At 36.7% G+C, this 25,094-nt stretch overlaps 4 protein-coding genes across 4 annotated transcripts; 1 reads left to right on the forward strand and 3 right to left on the reverse strand.

Annotated features, from left to right (window-relative positions):
• The first annotated feature begins 1,756 nt into the window (after positions 1-1,756).
• Positions 1,757-4,676, forward strand: LOC111805971 (gibberellin 2-beta-dioxygenase 8-like). Its single transcript, XM_023691321.1, has 3 exons — positions 1,757-2,251; positions 3,796-4,117; positions 4,200-4,676. The coding sequence occupies exons 1-3, from the start codon at positions 1,812-1,814 to the stop codon at positions 4,458-4,460; spliced, it is 1,023 nt and encodes a 340-aa protein (XP_023547089.1). The 5' UTR covers positions 1,757-1,811; the 3' UTR covers positions 4,461-4,676.
• A 31-nt stretch (positions 4,677-4,707) lies between these two features.
• LOC111805883 (proteinaceous RNase P 2) lies at positions 4,708-7,924 on the reverse strand. Its single transcript, XM_023691203.1, has 6 exons — positions 6,944-7,924; positions 6,603-6,704; positions 6,290-6,465; positions 6,001-6,121; positions 5,835-5,903; positions 4,708-5,272 (listed from the first exon to the last, which is right to left on the reverse strand). The coding sequence occupies exons 1-6, from the start codon at positions 7,859-7,861 to the stop codon at positions 5,048-5,050; spliced, it is 1,611 nt and encodes a 536-aa protein (XP_023546971.1). The 5' UTR covers positions 7,862-7,924; the 3' UTR covers positions 4,708-5,047.
• A 1,348-nt stretch (positions 7,925-9,272) lies between these two features.
• Positions 9,273-10,264, reverse strand: LOC111789638. Its single transcript, XM_023670276.1, has 2 exons — positions 9,682-10,264; positions 9,273-9,541 (listed from the first exon to the last, which is right to left on the reverse strand). The coding sequence occupies exons 1-2, from the start codon at positions 10,038-10,040 to the stop codon at positions 9,478-9,480; spliced, it is 423 nt and encodes a 140-aa protein (XP_023526044.1). The 5' UTR covers positions 10,041-10,264; the 3' UTR covers positions 9,273-9,477.
• Positions 10,265-11,193: 929 nt separating this feature from the next.
• LOC111797765 lies at positions 11,194-23,952 on the reverse strand. The gene is made up of 20 exons (XM_023680872.1): positions 23,627-23,952; positions 23,419-23,507; positions 23,022-23,131; positions 22,824-22,875; positions 22,212-22,300; positions 19,838-19,904; positions 19,701-19,763; positions 18,646-18,816; positions 18,422-18,515; positions 18,236-18,315; positions 18,068-18,143; positions 16,287-16,330; positions 15,330-15,397; positions 15,038-15,123; positions 14,748-14,905; positions 13,341-14,655; positions 12,873-13,147; positions 12,473-12,679; positions 12,234-12,390; positions 11,194-11,870 (listed from the first exon to the last, which is right to left on the reverse strand). Exons 1-20 carry the CDS (start codon positions 23,736-23,738, stop codon positions 11,572-11,574), a joined length of 3,612 nt encoding a protein of 1,203 aa, XP_023536640.1. The 5' UTR covers positions 23,739-23,952; the 3' UTR covers positions 11,194-11,571.
• Positions 23,953-25,094: the final 1,142 nt, after the last annotated feature.

Raw genomic sequence — 25,094 nt, forward strand, 5'->3', positions numbered from 1 at the left:
TAACCATACCCGAAAATGAAAGTAGAGCTCAAGGATAGTTATGGAATTTAGGTATCAACAAACCATGTTTTCGACCTAATAGCAGAGTCGTATTTTTAAATACTCTTAAGTAAAAACAAGAAATCTCTAGTGGACGGTTTCTGTTATGGAGACCATGAAATGACGTATGCTTTTAAACAGTTTCTTTTTACATTGAATAACATCTTCTGTTAATTTAAACATACGGGTTANTCAACAAACCATGTTTTCGACTTAATAGTAGAGTCGTATTTTTAAATACTCAAACTTTTTCTTGATATTTTCTTAAGTAGAAACAAGAAATCTCTAGTGGATGATGGTTTCTGTTATGAAGACCATGAAATGACGTATGCTTTTAAACAGTTTCTGTTCACATTGAATAACATCTTCTGTTAATTTAAACATACGGGTTAGTTTATCTAGTTCATATTCTCGTGTTTGGGACATAATTTAAATAATGCAACGGAATTCGAGATTTGTCCTGACATGACCTCTATGGTGGGCTCCCAATCAGCTACTAGAATCACCCAGAAACACACTTCCTTTTGGAAGGCGTAGGGTCAAACCAGAGTTATGAGCTTTCCTATATATAACAAACATCTACAGCTCACTTATTAAAGATGGGATATATTTTCAAAATATCAACAGCCTTCTAACACAATCTCTTCCTATCCACTAATCAAATCAATTTAATTTGTTTGAATCCAATTCAAAAACAAAAACTTTATAATAATAATAATAATAATAATAATAATTCATATCGTTCTTTAATCTACCCTAATTTTATATGGCGTTTTTGACGAACAGGTGGAGTTTGAATGTGTGTTGGTTTAATTAGGCTCCACAAGTATTAAAATTGGTGAAAGAAAAAGTACCCACTTGATCACATGCATATGGCTTCCACAAGCAATTAATGATATGTTTTTGGGTATTGATTTCTTCATTTAGTGGATGCAAGCCGACATCCCCATTTCACACTTAGATTCCCAACTCTTTGCCCACGATGGATCAATACCCTTTTCACCATTCCTCTTATCATAATTTGTTTTCTTCTGATGGATGGATGGATGGATGGATTGATTGACCCCACCCTATGTATCCCATGCAAATCCTCTTTTCACATCAAACTTAAATGTCTATCATTCCTTGCCGACTTCACACACCAAACTGTTTAATTCATACCATAACCTCATGCAAACAACTGACTCCCTATCGTTTTAAATAAAGATTTTTGCATGAGTTTGGAACGTCGTCGGCTTAATGTGTAGTTATCTAAAACGCCCGTTAAGGGGAAGATCATTGATATATAAATAAAAGACACAATCTCTTAGAGAATTTAAATACAAAGTTACGAGAGCTTATCTTTGAAGCGGACAATGACTCCTTCTATAATCTTCTCGTGAATATATTATATTTAGAAAATGAAATTAAAAAAGAAAAATTGCTTTTTTTTTTTTTTTTTTTTTTTGGGCATTAATGTTATATGGGAAACTGAAAAACGTGTTCTTCACTCAGCCATAGAAGTTAGAAACAGAAAATCATACATAAAGGGCTCCAAACTTGGTGGCCTAACAGAACCATATCTTAGTTTCTGTCCTTTTGAAATGGGGTTGGTACATATAAGGAGACCTGAATTGGTTAGAAGCAGTGAGACAAGTGGTTGCATTTGAGAGCTGAGAAGAGGTTAACACAACACTCGTTTTTTGGAAGTGGTAGGGTATGATGTATGTATAAACAGTGTCAGGAAGTGGTAGATCTGTTGAAGGGTGAAACTGAGTTAAAAACAATTGAGTATGGACATTGATCCTCCATTACAAGTTTGCTACAATGCCCTGATGAAAGATGAAGTGGAGGGTAAAAGTGGAAGAGTGGAGGATGAGGTGGAGGAGACATATGAAGATCTACCAGTGATTGATTTAGGGCTTCTAAAGATGGGGAATTTAGAGAGGGAGAAGTGCAAAAAGGAGATAGTTGAAGCAGCAAGGAATTGGGGTTTCTTTCAAGTAATGAATCATGGGGTTCCTGAGAGGGCATTGAAGGCGTTGTTGTATGAGCAAAAGAAAGTGTTCTATCACCCTTTTGCACACAAGAGTTTGGGAAACTTTCTAAATTTGGGTGGAACTTACCGGTGGGGTAACCCTCTTGCCCTTTCTCCTTCTCAAATTTCTTGGTCTGAAGCTTTTCATATAGCTGTTTTGGATGTTTCAAGCTTGGAGGAGCATGTCACCCTCAGGTATATATGCCCTCTCCCTCATCTTCATCTTGAGGAGTGTTCTAACTTTTCAAAAATGTTCTTACTTGTATCATGAACTAAAAACACAATCAACCTTAATCTACCCTCCCTCACAACTACTCAAACAAGTGAGATTAGGGTATGATCGAAACCCAAATAACTAGATATTGTCTTCTTTCGGTTTTCCCTTTTGCGTATGTTAAAGAGAGGTTTCTACACTCTTATAAACAATGTTTCGTTCTCCGCCCCAATCGATGTAGGATCTCACAATCAACTCCCTTTCGAGGCCTAGCGTCCTCGCAGACACTCGTTCCCTTCTCCAATCGATGTGGGACCCCCAATCCATCCCATATGGAGACCAGCGTCCTTGCTGGCACACCGCCTTGTGTCTACCCCATTTGGGGCTCAGCCTCCTCGCTGGCACATTGCCCTGTATCTGGCTCTGATACCATTTGTAATAACTCAATCCCACCGCAAATAGATATTGTCCTCTTTGAGCTTTCACTTTTGGACTTCTCCTCAAGGTTTTTAAAACGCGTTTGCCAGGGAGAGGTTTACACACCCTTATAAAGAATGCTTCATTCTACTCGTATAGACATAAAAGTGGCATAGGATAGGGTCATTGTACATTTGAACATTGATTTGAGCACTAAAACTTCAAGTTTTCTTTTAATTGGTATGAAGAATGAAGCATATGAGCAATCCCAATAAGTTACTACTGATGTAGGTTGCTGCTTTCCCCTTGAAAACCAACAAAATGTACAAACTGTCAAGCATATTAACACAGGAGAGTGCTTTTGATTTCTGTGTCTTTTGATTGGAAGTTTTCTATTGTTTTTTATTTTTTTACCCTTTCACTGCCTGCCCTGGTTTTGAATTCAGTGTCTGCATTTACTTCATACAATTACCAAAGTAAAAGAAAAAAGTACTTCCATACAGCCCTCTACATGGGTTTCGCTCACATGTTTAAAAACTCTAGGATTGCAAGCTAGATCCGTGAGCCCCGCACCTCTTAATATATATTTAGGGTACCCCACAAGGACTGAAGGGCATGTGAAGTACCTGCGGGGGGGTGCTTCCACGTCAATGGAGACTGCATGGCTCCATGGGTATACCCTTAGTTTGACACCACCCCATCACATGACCATCACATGAACCAGTTTTCTAGTACCCCGTGGGGACACACCCTCCTCCATGGTCTTATCTTCATTTTTTGGTGCTGGGTTTTTAAGCAACACATTCATTTTGGCTCTTACTACTCTTCTTCTTTCATTATTAGAAGTTGTTCATGAAGACCAAGCTTGAAAGAACACATTTTGGATCATACCCAGAAGTTGTTCATGAACAATTCGAGATAATCTCATGTTAATAAACTATGAACTCACTCAAACTTCCTTAAAATCTTCCAAAGTTGTCAAATTTATTGGCCAAATGCCTGAATTCACGCCCCAAAAGTGCTTTAAAGAGGGAAAAAAGTAATCTTTTCTCCTGGGTATGATCCAAAAAAATCAGTGCTATACGTCTCTGTTTCTGTTTTTGAACAGATCCACAATGGAAACAGTTGCGAAGAAATTTGGGAGCATAGCAGAGAGCATAGCAGAGATTTTAGGGCAAAGTTTGGGGATAAAATGGAGTTACTTCAAAGAAAGATGTGAGAAAGGAAAGAGCAGCCTTAGACTGAACAGATACCCACCTTGTCCATTTGCCTCCAAAGTGTATGGCCTTATTCCTCACACAGACAGCGATTATCTGACAATACTTTATCAAGCTCATACCAGTGGTCTGCAGCTCATGAGAGATGGAACCTGGTTTCCTGTTAAACCTAACCCACAATATTTGCTTGTCAACATCGGTGACTTACTTCAGGTGCACACTTTGTTCCCCTGACTTAAATCTTATTTCCTCCATTCATATTAATTGGTGAAAATATGATGAAAATGTGATGCAGGTTGTGAGCAATGATGTTTTCAAGAGCATAAAACACAGAGTGGTTGCTTCTGAAGAAGAGAGATTTTCGTTTGCATATTTCTACTGCCCATCGGAAGATGTGATGATTGAGAGCTGCATGAAACCAAGCATTTACAAGCAGTTCAGCTACAAAGAGTATAGACAACAAATAGAAAAAGATGTGGAGAAAACAGGCAACAAAGTAGGGCTTTCAAGGTTTTTCTTGCACCACATGTTGGATTTTAATTTGCTCAATGAGTGAGGTATCTAATGTCAATTCTAGGGACTCTAGCTAGCTATGAGAAAGGCAAAAATCCAAGTGCGAGGCTATATGGGTTTGTGTTATTGTATTCAATATTTTTACCATATCGTTTGTGTGAAGATATGAGTAGAAATATTCTATGAGTTTAAATTTAATCTCTTCATAAATTTGTTAATCGAGAAGATTAATATTTAATAAAATGATCATATGTCTCGTAATCCTATCCTAAATGAGTTATGAACTTATGTCTACGAGAGCTTGTACTTCTTTTTGTCCAATTCTTTAAGTTCAAGACAGACAGTCTAATAGATATATCTGCGCCGAAAAAAATAATATTAAAAGAAAGTGACTCAACAAGATAAGTTACAACATTGTCGTCGTCCAGCTAAACCAACACACTAATTTAAGCAGATCAAAAATTGAGGACAAAAGAATCATCAGCCATGCTATCTGCAGAATCCAGAAAACCTACAGAAGACCATTGCTGGTTTGTTCTGTAAAGGACCCGGCTACCATTGGTGGCTGTCATACGCAGAGACAAGCAAGTTAGGATTTTTTTAAAGACTCTCTCAGGCAATGATATGCAGCTACGAGGGCCTCTCTTTTCTTTTGCGTGCTATGGCTGCATCACTATAACTGGATACACTCATTGGTGCACATGACCCTCGAGCCTCAATGTTTTCAGAAGTTTCAACATTCACCAGTTTACTGGAGGCTGCAGAAGCACCCGGCCTGGTAACACACAACCAAGTTCGTTCTGATTCAGAATCATTGCCTGCGATTGGAATATGCCAGGATCCTGTTTCTGATTCCTGAAACAAAATTTGAGATAATTAAGGGGTCATTTCATAAAGTCGCCATTTTTTGTCTCCAGTTTTGGAGAACACGCTTTTGAAAAATAAAGATTCATTGATAATTAAGCATTTGTTAATCGTTTTAATGATGGATGACAATATGTTCTACAATAAGTATTTCTCAGAGTTGATTGGGTGCGCCTAGGAAACCCAACATTATAGTCATTACAAGAACCATGTCTTAGAACTCTGATTGGAAGTCTAAAGATTTAAGGTTAATATGAATAAGGAGATCCTTATTTGCTCACAAACTTATAATTTTGAAGAACTTCCAATCCAGTTGTTCAAAACAAACTACTCGTGATAAAAAAGACTGAAGGAAAATAACTCTTAGGTAGTAATCCGAACATATTTTCTATAGCTTTTCTGTTCAAAGAAACAAAAAATTCTCAACCAGCTAGCCACTCCCACTCTGTTTTTCATTGTTTCTAACAATTTCAGCTAAAATTAAAAGCTCAAAACGAGTAAAAACATGTGCAAATTATATAATAAAGGGACAAAATGGGGAAACAGAAGATACCTGGATTACAACAGAGTAAAGTGGTGGCATTTCAAATCTCAGTTGACCTTTAACAAACGTGTAACGAATCTATAAAAAAACATGATACAACAATGCATGAGAACATACAAATTTCGACATGTAATTAAACTATCTGCAGAGCCAGGTTTATCTAGATATCACATACTTGATGTTTCTCCTTCCACCTGAGAAATAAGTCGTTTTTCAAAAGTTCAAAAATATGATCTCGCATTTCGTCATTTGTGACAAGCAAGCACTTCAATTTCACAGCAGCATAAAGCCAATACCTATATTATGTATGGTAAAAAAAAAATATGAGCAACAGCTTGGATGAATCAAAATAAATGTGATTTACCAGGCTAAGTAAACAAAAATGTGTCGAATCCAAAATTTTACATCTTAAACAATGAACAAATATCATGGAGGAGATTTCGAATTATTAGTCAAGGGCATACCAATCATCATTTGAACCAACAGGCGTTGTATAAAGAACATCATTGTTTATCCACTCCTCAACAAGCCTTCTTTGAGAAGAATTATCCAATAGAGCCCTGGTCCGTTTATTGTGCCAGAAAATTAATGGCCATTTCCCTCCACTCATCTTACATAATTCATTAACAACGGCCTCAACCTGCTTTATTGAAATCAGGAGAACAACTGCATAATTAATAATGTTTCTTAGAGAAAATGCTAGCCAAGAAATATGATGGAAAGTTCAAGAGATTGCCTAATTTAAAATAAACAAAGGAGCAAAATATATTTTACAACCTGAGGAAGATTAAATCCAGAATCTGCAAAATTCTGTTGGTAGAGTCCAATATTCGCTCCATCGATAATAGCATCACAATCATTATGTAGTTCTAACCATTCCTTAAGCAAAACAAAGTAATATATTCAGGCAAAAAAGAAACAATGATAAAGAAAGCTGTCAAAGATATCATAATTGCATATATATATATTCTTCAAAAGCAAATAATTTTAGAGCAGGGCTTCAGAGAACTTCAAAAAGTAACCCACCAAGACAACCTAAAAAACACATACTATTATGGGGAAAACAATAAATACAAGATCTTTACAAACATACAATAGACATGTAGAAGTTGGCAAACCTGAAAGCTTCTAAAATTCGTTTGAGTTTCCCTTTCAATGGCGAGTGCAGCCAAAGACTGAGCAAAGCTTTCCGTCTCAGCACAACTAATATCAACAGAAGCTAATTGCTCCGCACAACAGCAGCATTTGCCACTGGAATCAACATTTGTTCTTTTCACTGTCCAATTTCCCTTCCCAATCCACCCCTTTCCGTGCCATCCCCCTCCATTACCTAATACGGCCTCTCTGATCAGACCCACATCCAAACTCAGTTCGCCAACATCAGAGGCATTCTCACTACAAAACCAATCCTCAATAGCCTTTGCAGTGGATTCACTAACACACTTCACAGAAAGTCTCAGTTTGTGCAAATACTCATATACTCTATCCCCTTTCCCTCTCTCAGAACTCGCTTTCAATAGAGCAGAAATTTGAGGTTCCTCTAACACCACCTCAGCGGAATCCATGTGTTGTTCCACCTCATAAGCCTTTTCCACTTCCAAATTCTCACAGAAATAAAGCAATGCCGGGTCATATGTGCGCAACCTGGGTGTGACTTTATATTTATCAATGTTTTTCACCAATTCAAATGCACAATCACCGTCCCCTTTGGCCGCAGCAAGTCTTGCGACGGCAGTGATTGTAGCCTCATTAGGAATAACACCGACGGATTGTAAGTGATTATATACACGAAACCCAAAACTTACTGCGGATTCTTTCAACAACGGGTCAGAGATCTCCGTAGAGCAGAGGTATAGTAGAGTATTGAAGTGCTGCTGATTGAATTTGAATTTCTCCGAAACGGCAGAGTCGTAGAGAGTTATGGCCGAAAGCAAGTCCTTCTTCCTCGAACAGTTAGTGAGGTCTAAGTGGAACTTGACTTCAGGCGATGGTTTCTTGGACTTCTTTCTAGCTTTGGGAGAGGAAGTGGAATCCATGGGAGAAGGGTCTGTAAAAGAATCCTAAAACAAAATGCCCTAACCGCGGGAATTTTAGCCTAGGGAGATTTCATACGGTGTTGACCGCACAACAAATATGGGCCGTTTTAAAGGCTTGGCCTTCCTTGCTGCATAGAAGAAGAAGCCCGAATCCTTCCAGGGTTGTTTACACAAATGAACAGCCCAATTTGTCAAATTTGACAACAAATCCAAAATTTTCTAAGCCTACCATTAATAGCTTATTACGTAATCTTCTCTGCCTCACCATTTTTAAAATATGGACCAAAGTGAATAATATCTACTATGATGAGTTTGAGTTGTTACAAATGGTATGGTATCAAAGTCAGTCATCGACGTGAGGTGCTAATTGGAATAGGGTTAGACCCTCTCTACAGTAAACGTGTTTTAAAATCGTGAGGCTGACGACGATATTATAACAGGCCAAAGCAGATAATATTTGGTAGCAATGAGCTTGAGTTGTTATACAATGTATCCAAAATGTGTCACGATTAATTATGACATCCTCCTTGAATCTAGATTTGAGGAACTTTGAACTAAGTTACCAAATAAGTCAAACTTCAATGTTTTTATAAAAGTATCCACTATTTGATTTTGAGTCTTGCAATACTTCATATTGCTTCATCAAGTTTTTTTAAGTAATTAAAATAAAGAAAAAAATAAACAAAGTTTTCTCAGGGAGCTCTTTCTCCCGGAGTGAACGATCTCAAATTCAACATTAATTCTCAACTCTAATCAATAAAAGGAAAACATGATGCGCAGATCATTACAATTACAACTCCAATCAATATAACAAATATTTATTCTGAAATTTTCATCTCATCCCAAGATTACCTAATGACTTCTCGAATCTACATAACATATTTAGAAGAAATAAAACATCAAATCTCGTTGCTATCAAGTACATCAAGCTTCCGACTAAGTTTCAATACAGACGTGGATCAACTTCTTCTGCATTCCATATATTACTAATGTGCTTGTTTTGTTTGAATAATTTGAGCAATATGTTTAGCCAAAAGGTTGAAGAAGGATGGTAGAAATGAGAGCCATATAAAATGGAAGCTTGTGAATGATGATGTGACTCTTAACCAAATACGTGAATTTTTTCCCCTATAGATTTCCATTACCCCATGCCTCCTTTTTCTTCTTTATGTCACATTTCTAAGCTCTTTTTTAATTCTAATAAATTATTCAAACCCTTTTCTTCAATTACGCTTTCAATCTCTTTATTATACAAAATTTATATATAATTTATTAGAAATCAAACTTCAAGAACCAAGTTGATCTTTCTCCAACAATTGGGTAGGAATATTCACTCAATCAATCAATAAATAAACAGATTATTGTTGCCCTAAGTTGAATCTAAGAACAAAAGAGAACAAAGCATCGATCATGTAGAAATGGGAAGATTTAAAATTGCAGAGGGCAGTTGAACCAACAAGCTACAATTCCAGGGATAAGTTTCCTCCTCAACCTCACCTTTCTCTATTCAATTTTTTATTGATTATACAAATCATTATTACGATGCAATTGAGTTATGCAAATATGCACTAATATTACACAAGCCTGAGTGATCGGATAATCGAAGCAGAATTGCATCAGAATAAGAACGGAGTTGGAGAAAACGCCGGAATCACCACCGGTATGGCCGCCGGACTTCGCCTGAGAGAGAGAGAGAGGAAAAAATAAAAAATAAAAAATAAAATAACAAAAAGATTCTTTCCAGACGTCGTTTTCATTTCACAGATCGTTACGATTTCGATAATGATACGGAAGATTCACGAACTGACAAACGTACGTACCTAAAATCGTTGCTGTTGTTACGTCCGTGAACTCCTCTTGCCTTTCCATTTCGAGATCCGCTCTTCCTCTTCACGGATCGCTCTGATTCCGCCGTCCGATCCTCGCTCTTCTTTCTCTCCATCACTACCAGAACTACATTATCCTCCGAGATCGCTCCTAGCGACGGCGTCCAATCGCCGGCCATTTTAGCCGCCGAAGTATACAGCGCGCCTCGTCTTCTACGCCGTTGTATTCTGGTGGTGATCGGAGCCAGAGATCTTATCTCCTCGGCTCCCGGAGCCTCCGTCGCTTCCGGATTCTCCATGCGCGACACGCTAACCGGCACGCAGCAAGAAACGAACTCGGGAAGGAATTTCATCGGACACTAAACCGCTCCTGTCGAGCCTCTAGGCAGAAGGAGAGTGATCGGAACGAGAACAGCAGCTCCGATCCGATGCCAAGGAAGAGGCGAGCTTAAAGAGCAAATCTCTTATAATCACTACCATTGACTAATACGGCGGCAGTCCATATTCTACTCCGTCGTCCGTCGTAGAATTACGGCAACCCGTGGCAGCGGTTGAGCGGACTTGGTTATCAATTTATAGAAACAGTCGGGTATTGATTTTCTGGTGTTTACATTTGTACTTGTTTATACTTAATTACCAAAACACCCTTCATCCCCATGGTTGAAATCAGAATTGCATGGGCATTTTAGACATTTTCACTTACCCTTTTCTTTTCCTACTATAGTGACGTGACAAGTTGTTTATTGTAATAATAAATGATTATATCATACAGGTCAACTAAATTTAATGCCATGAAAGCATATTTACACGTAACTTAGAAAAATAATATAATGACATAGGAATTAGATAAATTAGAAAAGTATATTTTAAATCTTTTCAGTTCAAGAGTAGACATGACTCTATTAAAATATGTACATATGCTTTTATGTTAGTTCCAAGATTTATTCTTATAATCGTAAATATTAAAATTAGTTTATCTTTACTAATTAAATTAAGAGAATAGTCTGACCTTACTATACTTGATCGTCAATAAATCAGTGACCTTACTATACTTGATCGTCAATAAATCAGTGACCTTACTATACTTGATCGTCAATAAATCAGAGATACAGTCGCCATTAAATATTTCTAACATCAAAATAGGAGATTAGTTTCGAGATTGCTAATTGAAAACCATAATAATTATTAGAGGAAGCTAAATAGAATCCAAATCCCTTGAACCACAAGTCAAATGAAAAGAAAACTTGGTCTTAAAGCCAATTAGAAGGATTTTATGTAGTGAAACCAAGAGGATACATATAAGTAGGTAATGAATTGTATGAACAAATCCCAAATTTTGCACAACCCGTTGAAAACAAGCATCTAGGACACCAACTAGTCATTCAACCAACGGACAATACAATGTTACAAACAAAATTTTAGTATGGAAGCCAAAATCATTAAACAAATGAAGCATCTAATTTTCTACCAAATGGAGCATCATATATATCTTTCACAGTAAAATCATGTACAAAACTTATCATATTTCCACGAAGAATTCAAGTCTACAAAAATGAAAGGTTCACTTCTTCGGAGCTATACTACATACACTCAACTTGCATTTCTATATATTTATATATATCTATATATGTATATATGCGGGCGAAAGAATGGTGAACTATATATGATTGGGAAATGACCTCTTTTTTTTTATCTTGAAATACACAATTCTTGAATTGACCTGTGAGTTTGAGGGGAGATGAGCAGGGCCACTGCAGGTTCCAGGAGTTGCCAAATATTGGTCACTTCCTGGTAGCTTGCACCTGAAAGTAGGAATAACAACCTTGGCCCAAGGGACCTCTAATTGCGTGAGCAATGGCAAAATGAGACAACAGCAGATGCAAATCAGATTTGATTCCTCAATCTCGACAGTAATGTTTGCATGCTATCAAGTTTCTCGTAGAGTTGCTTAATAGTTGCAACATGTAGCAACGAATCTGAACTGCTGAGTTCAGTCATGAGAGAGGTGCATTTAGATTGGGAATCGAGAACAGCCTGCTCCAGAGATGTCACTGTAGATTCTATGGTTGGTCGTGGGCTTTCCCCAATCAAATATGTCGATGGGGAGAATCCAAAACTGGCTGCACTACTTCCCCTGCTGCTAAGCTTTTCTGGGGTGAAGATCTTATCAATGCTTTCACTTCCTGCAGTTAAGCATCAACTAGTAAATGTTCGTTTAGACCTCAAAAGAACTCTAGAAGGAGTAGTTGATGTGCACAAAACCAGATTGGAGTCTAAGTGTCAGTATTGAAATTTGAAACGTAACTAATGTGTTACCTTAGTGGATACTCTCCTAATAAGTTTAAAAAAATCAAACGAAATGAAGCACAGGGAATCAAGGAATCGTATGGTTAATAGCCTTTGATTGCAACAGAAACAGAGAACTTTTAAAAAGCCTAGAAATCATGGCGTTTGGTTAATAGCCTTTGATTGCAACAGAAACAGAGAACTTTTAAAAAGCCTAGAAATCATGGCGTTAAGACTCATCACTTTGCAAATTGACATACCAAGGTTATTTAGCTGATCCAAGGTGGTTAGACCAATAGAACTCTCCAGCTTTAGTAGCCGAAGAACTCCAGCAGCAATTCGACCCATCGAATCAACTTCTGACTTGAATAGTAAGGCAAGATGTTGCAGTTCGTTCTTTGTAACAACAGCCTCAATCTATCATGGAATAACATTGTGTCAAAACATTCCTAAACTAAACGGATTATGTTCAACATCAGGAAAATTGATTGCCAAATACCGGATGCTTGACAGAGAACTTCAAGTTTTCCATAATCCAGTTGGCCATCTCATCATCAACGTTATCCTCAGATACCACCAAGCGAGCTTCAAGATTTATCCCTCCAAGCGGCTCAACCGTTTCATTCACCCCATTGAGGAGAGAAACAGTATGATGGGTGTTCTTTTGAATCTGAGGCTTCAATGTTTGCAGTCCCTCGACGCTGACCTGAATTTCACTCGAACATTTCAAGCTCATGCGTTTGATATGTGACTTAAACCACAAACATGGAGAATGACCAAAAAAGAACGGTTCACTAAAATCAGAACCACCGGGGAAAAGGATTGCAATTTGTTAATTAGTCCGTTAATTTATCTATTTACTATTTAATTATTCGTTTTGGGGGGAAGAGGGTGCTTACTATCACCAACTCCACGGGATACTGTTGAGCTCCACATGATCTTCCTTTGCCATTTAGTGGTTCCTTCGGTCTACTATGTGCTTTCACTCGGAAGCTCTGGAAAGAAGTGTGCCAACACCTCTCTTCTCTGCCTGCATTATTAGAATTATAAAACCACCACCTTTCTGACATTTCTTGTTCACCTTCAAGCGCAAATAACCAATTTTTGAGTTCTATGGAAACGTCCACATCATCTGGCTTTCCTAATTGCAATACAGTACTTTCTTTCCCATCTCCTGAAATTCCACATCAAAAATTGAAACTTGAGGATTGTAAATTTTGTTTCTAAAGAATCTAAGGGAGACAGATGACAAAAAAACTTCTGTGATGAGAATAGAAGATAACATGCATTCTTAAAGTCTAATAATGTAATTAGTGTGCACGAAACTATATATATCTAAAAGAGCAGCATATTTTAATTTCCTGTACCTTCTAAACTGCCCGCAATAAGTGGTGAAGTTTTGAAAAGTTTTGCAAGTGGCCCTGCCCGAAGATTCTCCAGACCTTTCATCAGACCCTTTCCTGGGCCACCATCAGGGCCAAGAATTCCAAATCGATGCAGCAACGCTTCAGCATAGTTCATTCCTCCACTTAGGCGCACTCCAGCAACACAAGCTGACACATTCAAACTATGGCACTCCATGTCTCGCTCATTTAAAGGAATCACATGCACTATGCTAACATCGAGAAACGGTGTTGTAAATCTATCCCCTTTGTTATGTACCCAAAGAATTGCTCTTAGTTGAGATAATCCATTCCCATTTACAAAAGAATCATTTTCAATTGATGTTGAAACGGTTCCATTGTCATATGCAATATTTCCTTCGGTGTCTACACAATCCACTTCAACATTATCCCACCTTACAGTGGATGAAATAGCAACAGCACCACCAAGCGTTCTGTGAGCAACTTTGATGAACATATCATTGCCAATAAATTGAACAAGAGGCAGTTCCCCAACAATTGTGGAAGAAGACTCCAGAAATCTAAGTTGAATGTTCTTGACCAATAAACTAACAGCAGTATCACTTGGAACCTTATCCACAAGCTTTCCAGCCAATAAGTTACTCCTACTTTCTTTTGGTCGATTTTTCTTTCCAACAAGGGCTATCTTTTCAGTAACTCTACCAAAGTATGCATAAAGATCTAGAACAAAAAATAATTGATCGACTGACGTGTTAGATAGATACTGTTGACAGGAAACCCCAACTCTCACAAAACCCCCAGGAGGAGGAAGAACTGTTAATATTTTTCCATCTGCAGTTGCCATAGCTACTTCAATGGAAACGTCTGTCAGCTCCACACATCTCAACGAGGCTAAAATAGCATCAGAACTCTTGGATCCAATCACTTTCTTGTATGTTTCTAATGATAAACTAATCTGAGACACGCCAGTGGCCCATTTTTTCTGGCTAGCATCAATTGGTTGACCTTCCCAGAGAAGGAAGCAAGCAGGATCTTTTTCCAAGTTCAGAAGTCTAAGCTTTAGAGAAGGTGACTCAGAAAATTGCATATTCTTAATATGAAGACGAGCTCCATCAAAAGAGCTTTGAGAGGTACCAACCCAGCTGCTATGATAATTAGTAGATTTTGCCACGTCTATTGGAACAGTAACATCTAGCTCCTTAAGTGAAAGTAAAATAGAATTTATGGAGAAATCTGGCAAAACAGAACCAGGATTCACAACTATTCCATCAGCTAGGAAAGATGATATCCTCAAACATGATTTTTCCTGAAGATGAATCTGGAAAAGTGCCAAAGAAAAAAACAAGGAAAATAATGGTTTCAAATATGTTTAAGTAACTAGAATATTCATTTTAAGAATATTTTACATACTGTGAGAGGTTGGCAGTGGATGACTGTTTGGGTAGCAAAAGATGGGGGGACTGGAGAAGGTTTGACCTGCACAGAGTGAAGGCACAATAAAGGAACACTTCCACTTAATTCCCACTGCTTGTCCTTGAAGGGATATATTGGTGGGCAGAAGTTTTTAGCTGTCCAGCAAAGAAGTCATCATCATTAGCATTTGACAAAAGAAATTTCAAATCTCAAGTAATAAATGCATATAAAGCTAAAGAACCAAGAATGATTTCTTGAAATTATACAAAAGGCCTGCCAGACGTTACCAAATTCTGGAACATGTAAAAAGTCATCTGTAACAGCCTGCATTGCTGGTTGTACTAACGTGCATGGAGGGCGTGAAAAAGTATCCCTAAGAAAATAAATATCCAAAAAGAAGAATCAACTCCATACATACAGACAAGATCAATTTTAGGTCAAATAGCACATTACTAGTACCCCTCAACACTGAACATTATCAATTAGTTAAATTAAAAATAACCAGCTACAACTGTATTCAACAAACTGTTGTCAAGAATATAAAAATCGATAATCAATATAAATGAAAAATTGAACTACCTCAAGAAAAGTCCACCAATCATGACTCTCGTCAAGTTATTGTCATTTTGTCCATCGCTAACACTAGCCTGCAATAAAAAGCAACCACATTGAGGAATGAGAGAAAGAAAGAGAAAGAGAGATGGAAGTGAATGTATCCTAATGAGCAATTTAGATAGTCATTAAATCATTAAAAGAAAAATGGACTACAAAAGCTATAAGATTAATTCACGACATGACAAAAGTGGTGGTGGTGGTGGTGTTTAAAGAAGAAATTGTTAATTAACATCAGGACTTTAAGGTCTTCTACAAAATATTACTCTTTTCTTTAGCGATGAAATTTTATTAACAAAGGGGAATACAAAAGGGCGGATAGAAGCCTGCACCCACTGAAGCACAAGGGTCGGGGCACCGATTCGACGACACATCAATTTCTAAAAAAGACAAACATGTTGCGATACCTTTCTTAAAAGAATACGTGTATATTTTGATATATTTAATACTTCCAAATAGATCAAGCACGTTGTGTTACTTAAAAAAGAAAAAATAAAAAAAGGAAGTAGCATAGTAATGAGTAGCGTAGACCACCCATCACAATTTCTTTCCAACTTCCAGATGGGTTTCTTAGGGTTGAATTAAACTTTAGTTCTAAACATAATAAGATAAGTGATGGGGTTGGGAAATGGGCATAGTAATAGGCTGGGTTAAATGTTTTTTTTATTATTTTCTCATCCATGCGTCCGGAACCAGACATGTCCCATTTGTGTCCTTAATGTATCTGAAATTTAAAAAATAAAAATAACATAGGATACTTTCTGCATGCATCAAACACAAGTATGAAACATGCTCGAACACATCTATGTCTTACACTTGTCCGACTTGGACAATATAAAAAAGAGTGCCCGTGCTTCCTAATCCCCACCAAGCCAAGTTAGAAAAATAATTGCAATTAAAAGCAGCAAGAGTATGGAACATTACCCGAGAAAAGAATAATGACTGCATCAAAAATTCGAGCTGGAACTCTGCAAGTAAAGCATTGGGTTATAAGAAATTGAAATGAAAAACAAAGTAAAAAATAACGAGTTATCGGTGCTCCTACTAAACAATTATGAACTTGCTATAACGTTCAGAAACTAATCAAGTTAAATATCAACAAGCCAAATCAACCAAACTATCATGAAATCCAATCATTTTCCTCGAATAAGCACTTTTTTTTCTTCTTTTTCTTTTACAACAAATACCTTTTTCATCCATGAGCTTCCAAAAATAGTTTCAAAATCTTAGCTATCAGTACAGAAAGATGACATGCCATTTTTTTTTTATTATTTTTGTATGCTAATGAGGGAATAATTAATATGAATAATGCTTTTCAATCTTGATGTGGCAAAAAATAGAACCAAAATTTTTATTTATTCTCTCCTCCTTTCTCTTTCCTCTCTTTTTCATCCCCCCAATCCCTCTCTTTCCCTCTCTCCTACCATTTGCCCTCCCTTTCCCCTTTGGAATAAAATTTCTTACCTGGATATTTTTCATCCCCCCAGTCCCTTTTTATTTTCATTAATGGAATCCTAAGTAGAATGCCTCCTCTAGCTGGTGTATACTAGGTGCAAACTAAGCAATAAAAAAAATCAAGAACGCCTTTTTATCAGCTGCCCACAGCCTCTCAATATTGGCAGGCTTGGCAGGCTTGCTTCAATTGGTTCATTGCTTTTCCTGCCAACACCAAATGTTTCCTTCTTTTTTTTTTTTTTTTTTTTTTTTACCTATGGAGGGCATTCTTTAAGATCCGTAGCTAAAACTTTGTGATTAACTTCATCAAAACCTTTTTGTGGGCATTTTGGTTAGAGAGAAACAACAACAAAAAAAATTTGTTTCTTCTGGAAAAAGAAGAATCATTCTCTATTTTGTATAATCTTTTATTTAATGAGAAATCCTACTTTCGTGGAGAAAAAGGTAATGAATACAAGAAGCATACCGAAAAACCAACCCTCAAAAGGAGGCAAACTTAATTAGAAAAATGAATACAATCAAGAAAAATCAGGTCTAAAAGGTAATTGCAAAAATCACCTAACAAGACCTCTCAACCCCTCTAAAAACTCTAAGAGTTAATCTCACCCCAAAGGCATAATAGAATAGCACAAATTCCTCTAACATGGAGCTACAATCTCTAGGATGGGTCAAGCTAAGATCAAAGGACTGAAAAAAAAAAAAAAAACAAGATTCCAAGCTGACCAAGCGAGATCATAAGTTCACAAAAGATGGTCAACATCTTCAACTGCTTCCCTACAAAGAATACAACCATTGCAGTCCTACCAAGGCAACCTTCTAAGAATCTGATCCAGAGTATTAACTCTGTCATGCGGGTAGAATCATATTGCTTTTTTTGTGGTGTCTTTGGCCAAATTTTTCAAACCAGTAAATCATTATGACCTCTCAACATCTTCCTATTTGGAAAATTACATTGCTTGGATCGAGGCTTTTCACCCCTACTCTACATATTCATCCGCTCGTCAAACATGGTTTCATATTAAGAAAGAGAATATCTATCTTGAACATACTAAAGAGTTGACTTAAGGTTTCAAAACTTAACTTCTCGTAACTAATGTTCAGAACAAGGAAACTATTGGATTGGTCAGCACTGACCCAATGGATTCAGTCCTTTTAATAAATAGAACATAATCCTATCTACACTGAATATAATATTGAAGATCATGTAATCCAAAGAGGAAGAAGTTAGTTTTAAGGATGAAAGTACGAACCAGGGTCTTTCACACACAAAAATATATGGTCTACAATAATAGAAACTAAAGAACGTCCGGCTGCTTCTGTTGACCTCTGCCAATGAAAACAAGAAAGAGAGAGAGACGTGTGAGACTTTCCCATTTCAAATTGAAAAGTACAGTCAGAAGAGTAGAGTAAACTAAAACCTGCTGAGCTTTTGGATCCACATCTCCTCTATTTAAACAAACATATAACCCTGTCAAAAAGCGAAGAAAGGCACGAAGTCCTGTTGATGCCATAAATACATCCCATCAGCATGATAATAGATCACCATCATACAACAGCTTGTTCACATGGTGAACAACTGATCTAAAACCATACAATTTAATAACCTGGTTCACTTAAGGCTGGGCACACAGCTTCTGTAATATGTAAATTCACCTCAAGACCCAGTGGACTGTTTAGTTCGGTCCTTTGCAATGTTATCTGTTCATGTTTATAAAATAAAGTGCATCAGCAACACAAAACCCTCATCACTCTTTATGCTGTTCTCCAAGATTTGCACCATAAAGACAAGTTCATCAAGAATCAAAATGAAACATCAAATTTGTATTACATTAGCTTCACCAGATATCCCTTCAATAAATCGCTCTCCACCAAAAAAAACACGTTTAGCACCATCATCATCCCTGCCATTAGCTCCCTCTTGAGCACGAGCCAAATTAGCATCAGCGAACATATCCGGATGAGGCAGAAGATCAATTGACAAAGATTCCCATTCAAGTTTCTAGTATCAAGAAGAATTTAACTGTATGAGTCACTAAACAAAACATGCACAGAGAGACCAGGCCAACAATCAAACACACATTCCATACAAATGATGAACCAGTGTTTTAACAGGTGTTTGAGGCTTCTTTAGGCTCACTTTAGAGTGAAACTTTCATCTGTAGCCTTCGTTTTACGGCTTCTTTGGATAATAAGAAGCTAACATGTCTTATAGATGAGTCTTACATTTCCAAAAGAATACATTGAGGCTTTGAGTTCATATACATTGTGAAATTACTAGAATGAATGTACCAATTTGTCATATTCTTAAAAAGTATTAGAATTCACTCATCTGCTTAATGCAGGCTTAATGCATACACTAAAAGTTGGTAATTTAGCTCATTAACAATTTACCATAAAGGTTAGAGAAATGAAACCAAAAACTAAAAGTAGGTAGATTCAAGTGTGAATAATGATGATGTTGGGAATGGACGTAATTTTTTTTTTTTTTTTTTTTTTTTTTTTTTTTTTTTTTTTTTTTNTGAACTTTTATGTAATATTGTTGTTTATGAGTACGTAATCTATACATGATTCTCATCAACGCTTTTTATCTAAAAGGTTCTACCTCATAGTTCCTCAAGACTTACTCTTTGCTTCCTTCAGAGAAGAAATTTAAAGGCCACTTTTAGACTTCCATAACATTGCATGGTTGTAATTAGCTATTAAAAGTAATTACAAAAAAAGGGTAAAGTGTACACCTAAAATTAGCATTATTCTGATTTTTTTTATCAACACAAACTAGAGACATTCTTTTGTACCTTTTCATACGTTTGATGAAAATGTAGTTTCTTTCTCAAATAATAAAAAATTAAAGCCAAATAAACCAATCAGGGAAGCTAGAATTACCTTGAATACATATATAAATTTCTTATTTGCAGAGAAATCACGGGCTTCCTTAAGATTGACCACCTACGGTGGAAAATTTGTTAGAAAATATGTACTGTGACTAAAAATATCAGTCACACCAGATGTCAATAATCTACCTGCCAATTTTCATTTGTAGTGTACAGCAAAAGGTTGCGTATAGTGATAGATGCCAAGGGTGAGGCCCTACAGAAAGGAGGGAAGAAAAAAACGGTAAATAACATGAGAGCTAAGAAGTAACACAATGGTCAGCAGATTTGAAGCTAAAAAACATGAACATTAAGTGAAAGCTTTGTGGACTATATTACTAACTCTGGGTTTTCATTTAATTGCATGACACAAGCAGTAGGCAGGCATAGTATTTTGTGGTCAGTGTATGGCATCATTTTTCCAATTTCCTTTCTTTAGGTGTGGTCATGTGAGAGGATTAGATTCTAAAAGGTGTGTGGATAAATAAGTGAAAATTGGCCGACACCTCCAATCCTCAATGTGCTGCTAATAGTCACATGCATACCACAGCCTCAGCTCTTTAAACTGTCATCTTTAAAACACAAGGACGTAGTTGAACAACTTATAAAAAAAATCCTGTTCGAGTAAGGTCATTAGCCTCAGCTCTTTAAACTGCAATTTGGGAACTTGGAAGTTGACAACCAAAGACCAGATCCTTCTTCAAAATCAGGTTACATATTTTGACTCTTGAACCTAAAAAGGTAAGTCATTCTTTGTGTCCTCGGTCAAAAGCTTCCTTCGTACTTTAATCATAAAATAAACTCCAGAGATTTTACAAAGGAAGCTCTCTTCCCATTGTCTTATGCCATCAGTTTGTGTCTTATGCAACCTCGCTGGGGATTCTTTGAACCATATATTTTTTAATGTTCTTATTCTCAGGCTTTTTGGTTCAAGATTTTATCCTTTTTTCAATCCCATTGTGTCTTCTCCAACATTTCAAGGACAACATTACATACCCCATTGTGTCTTCTCCAACATTTCAAGGACCACATTACATCTATTTTAATCACACCATCCTTGGCATCAAACACTAAAATCTTATGGACCAATGTTATCAAAGCTTTGCTATCAAAATTATGGACGGAAAGAAACCAGAGGATTTTTCAGAACTCCAGCGTCCTCTGGTTCAGTCACCTTGATTCAACTCGTTTAAAGGTGTTTACCCTCTAAAATTTTTTATAATCATTTCTTTCTGGACATTTATCTTAATTGGAATGCATTTTTTCCTGCGTGTAAGTGTTATCCTTATGTTTCTGTTTTCTCTTCTTTTCCAAAATTTTTTTTTTTTCGGTAAAAACAGAGGCATTCAATGCAGTTGATGTTGCTAGTTACAAAGCCATGGGGTAGAGGGATGGATTGTAGCTTCCGCATCTTTAGATCATGTTTTGTTTTGCATGTCTCCTCTCAAGGAGTATATTTACTTTTGTAAAGACGACTCAATTTTTGTTGGATGTTTGAAGCCTCTTATTTATGATAAAGTTACGTTTTCATGATTTTGAAGCTTTCCTCAGAATTCCCAATAAAAGGTTTTAAACAAAGTTTAACTTTCTTAGATAAATATTTCACCAAGTGGTAAAAAAGAAGAAAACATGGGTCATGACATGCATGTAGTAACTGTTTAGTCTTTGTCTTAGTAGCCAGGTCATTACATCCACCTTTCAAATTCAATAATCTCCTCCTCCACTTTGAGGTTCAAGTTCAAAATTCAAGATATCTCGATCTAGTTCATTTTAGTGGGGGACTAAACTGACTTCCGTATCTTCTCATTAGGTTTGTTGGGACTACTGAACCTCGACTCTCTCTCTCTCTAAGGAATCTTTCCATCGTTCCTTTTTCTAGGTAATCAATTGGAAGTCATTCTAAAAGCTTCTTCCACCCCCCTCCCCCCTCCCCTCCTCTCAAAATTCTGTTTACAAAGCCGTACTCTCACTAATAATGATGCGTGGAACTTCTTTTTCAAATATCCAACGACCTTTTCCTTTGGGCCTTCTGCTCTTGGGTGGACACCTACATCTCCTCTTGGATTAATCATTTATGCCGGATTTAGCAAGAGTTACACCTAAATTTTGGCTTTAATACTATAACATATATTACTTCAATGATCCTATAGCAAAAAAAAAAAAAAAAAAAAAAAAAAAAAAAAAAAAAAAAAAAAAANCTTTACTTTTACATATTTTCCCATAATGATATATTCTGTGTTGTATCGGGAAAATAAATAAATAAAATAACAGCAACAAAGGAGAAAACAAATAATTTAAAATACAATATTCTCTTCATTGAAGTCATAAATCATAGATTGAACTATAGCTGATAAATTAATTTTCTGGACGCTCATCTTTTACACTGTATGTAGATACACTGAATAGAAACCATATATGTGAAAGTTCACAAGCTATCGTATCTTTAATAAAAAGAGAGGGCAGGGAAGATGAGAGTGAAAGAAGAGACAAAGAGAAACTAAACAGCGAATAAGCAAGAACTCACCAGGTTGCTCCTCCTTGATGTCGTGATCCACCACCAGTTTCAAGTAGCAGATTGACCGTACGAACCTCTAATGTCATTCCATCTGCAATCTATTATATATGAACAGCTCAACAATATTAATGTATATGAACAGCTCAACAATATTGATGTATATGAACGTGGAATGTAAATGAAAAAGAGGGAGATGGTGGAACTATTGGCATCAAAAACTAAAAAATTTGCAGGACTAACATCCTTTTGTTTTATTGGATAAAAGAACAAATATTATTGAGCAAGTAAATGATCTTCTTTGTTGCTGCTTACCCAATAGAAACGTAATGAAGATACCATATCATTGTGGAAACTAAAATCAGAGGAAGAACATAGAAACAGACTGACAGGCGGAAAAAGTCCACTGATTCATAAATAAAAAACCACAGGCCCAATACTGATCTAGTTTCAGAAGATTGCATGTAATGCGGTGAAATTTGCCCATATCTAAAGTCAACTTCTTATACACAGCCCACAAATTTCGTTAAAATGAGAATGAATCAAGCAAATCATTTGCAGTTAGTCAACAATTACATAGATCTAAGATAACTTTAGCATTTTAATCTGACAAGAGTGTCTTACCTTATCGGCAAATCCATAACCGCCACCCTTCACGGGGTTGGAAGTCTGATTACTGCAAGTTGGAAAGCAGAGCCTCAGTTCTAACTAAATGTAATAAGAAAATGCATCCTTCGAAGGTTAATACATAAAACTCAGAAAATGGTAAGATGCGAGGAGCTGGGGGAGGGGCATAGAGACGAAGAGAGGCAGTTGAATTACCTACTCGTGCTTCTACCCACATCTGCATCTGGATTCTCCTCTAAAACTAAATCCAATCTATCTATTTGCACAACGACTGGCTCCACTTGTACATTACTCAGCGAAGGTAACTACAGGATCACAGGAAGATAACTCATTTAGGGAAACAATCGGAGTATGCAAAACATAGACTGCTGCAAAGACCAGCCGAAATCTCCTTTTCCTCTCCACTGCTATAAATCCGGGAACTAAAAACTAACTGACATGCATCATTAAACTATAATTTTATACTTCACATAGTTCAACATCAAAGAAGAATAATCGATAAATCACATTTCTAATTCCTCTTAGCCGCCAAACAGTAGTCACCCATCATCTAGGGCAAGGAAGGGGGAATTCTAAGCATTTAGCCACCTACCATAATCTCCAACTTTCCAACCCTCGCCGTCGTGACATTTAGCGCCGGCGGTAACCCCATACTGGAATGCAAAGCGTCTCCATTGATATCTAACAAAATTCAAAAGTAGAAAATAAAAAAATAAAATAAAATAAAAAAACCCAATGAACGCTGTAGTTAGTAACTAGTGAAATTGAAGAAATTAGCAAACGAGTTAGGGAGAACTCACCCAAATTGGAGAGCTGCGCGGTCCGGCCCTGCAATTTGAACTGGTCTCGAGAGAAAGATTTCAACCAGTACTTAAGAGTGTACTCGAGCGCTCGCGCCAGAATGGACTCCATGGGTGGATCACCTTCGTTCCAGAACGCTCCGGCGGCTCCACGGAGCAGAGAGTGAAGAAGAGAAGTTGTAGATCTTGCAGAGATTGAAAGGATTTTGGGGGTTGGAATAAAAGATTGGGCTTGGGATTGGAATGGGAAGGGGCATGACCCTGTAGATGCTGCCTTTGAAATCTACCACTGCGTGATGAACATTTGTTCCTGAAGATTTGCTTTCGGCCGGAGGGAATCCCGAAACAGCAAACGGGTTGGGTGAGCTGGCGAGCGAGTCCCAGGCACGTGCGCCGGAATGTTCACTTGCACTATCTATGAATTTGACACGTGTTAAGAGAAAATTTTTAAAAATTACTCAAAAGGGGTATTTAAAGACTGAATTGAATTGTTAAATTTGAAGTTGTTTAATGAGTGTATTGACATATTATTGAAATAGTAATATTATAATTAATGTATGGTTAATATATTAATGATATACTATCCGAATAAACTATTAATACATAATATTATTCTTAAAATAAAATTTAAAGTAACTTTGGGTCAACATACTTACCGGTACACCGTCTAGTATCTGCCTCTGATATTAACAAATATTGTTTGATTTGACTCGTTACGTATCGTCGTCAGTCATTTTTAAACCAATTAAAGATCGAGTTGACATCAATTTTGAGAGTGTTTTTATTCGCTTTTGGAGAAGGTAGAAATTGGATTTTAAGGACAGCAACATGCATTGGATCTCGATTGTTGAAGGCCAGCCCGTCCGTGTCAGTTGCATTTGTTTTTTTGTTTTATTCTTATTTTTAGCTCTCAGGCTGATTGGAGTTTTTTTTTTTTTTTTTTTTTTTTTTTAAAAAAAAATCTTTTTAGTTGTTGATATTGATATTAAATCTCTTTTTAGTTAAGATTTTGAGAAAATTATACTGAAATATAGATGATAATATATTTTTACCTAAAAAATAATTTTGAATATATTTTATAATTATGCCCTTTCAATATTATGTTATAGGTGGGGATGTGGATTTAACTGATAAAACTAAGGAACCTTGGTTCGGTCCGGTTATTATTAGAAAATCGGTTTATTCGGTTTAAGATGCGAAAAATTGAAATATTTTGGGGGCACATTTCTTTAGTTCGAGGCTCGAGCAGCGGCGCTCAATGGACTGCGTGTGGAGTGTGTTCGATTGGATTTCCTCTCTTTCACAAATTCAATTGCTTTCTTACGATTATCCGTTTGAATTTAATTCGTGTCTGTCAATCAAATTTCTTTGCTTACTCGTTGGAACTCGATGGACGGCAAAACGCAAAAATCTAGGGTTGTGTTGATGAATCTATCGCCCTGCGATGTTGAAGCTCTCAGGAAATGTT

The sequence above is a fragment of the Cucurbita pepo genome, chromosome LG01 (assembly GCF_002806865.2).
Source record: "Cucurbita pepo subsp. pepo cultivar mu-cu-16 chromosome LG01, ASM280686v2, whole genome shotgun sequence".
Taxonomy (NCBI): domain Eukaryota; kingdom Viridiplantae; phylum Streptophyta; class Magnoliopsida; order Cucurbitales; family Cucurbitaceae; genus Cucurbita; species Cucurbita pepo.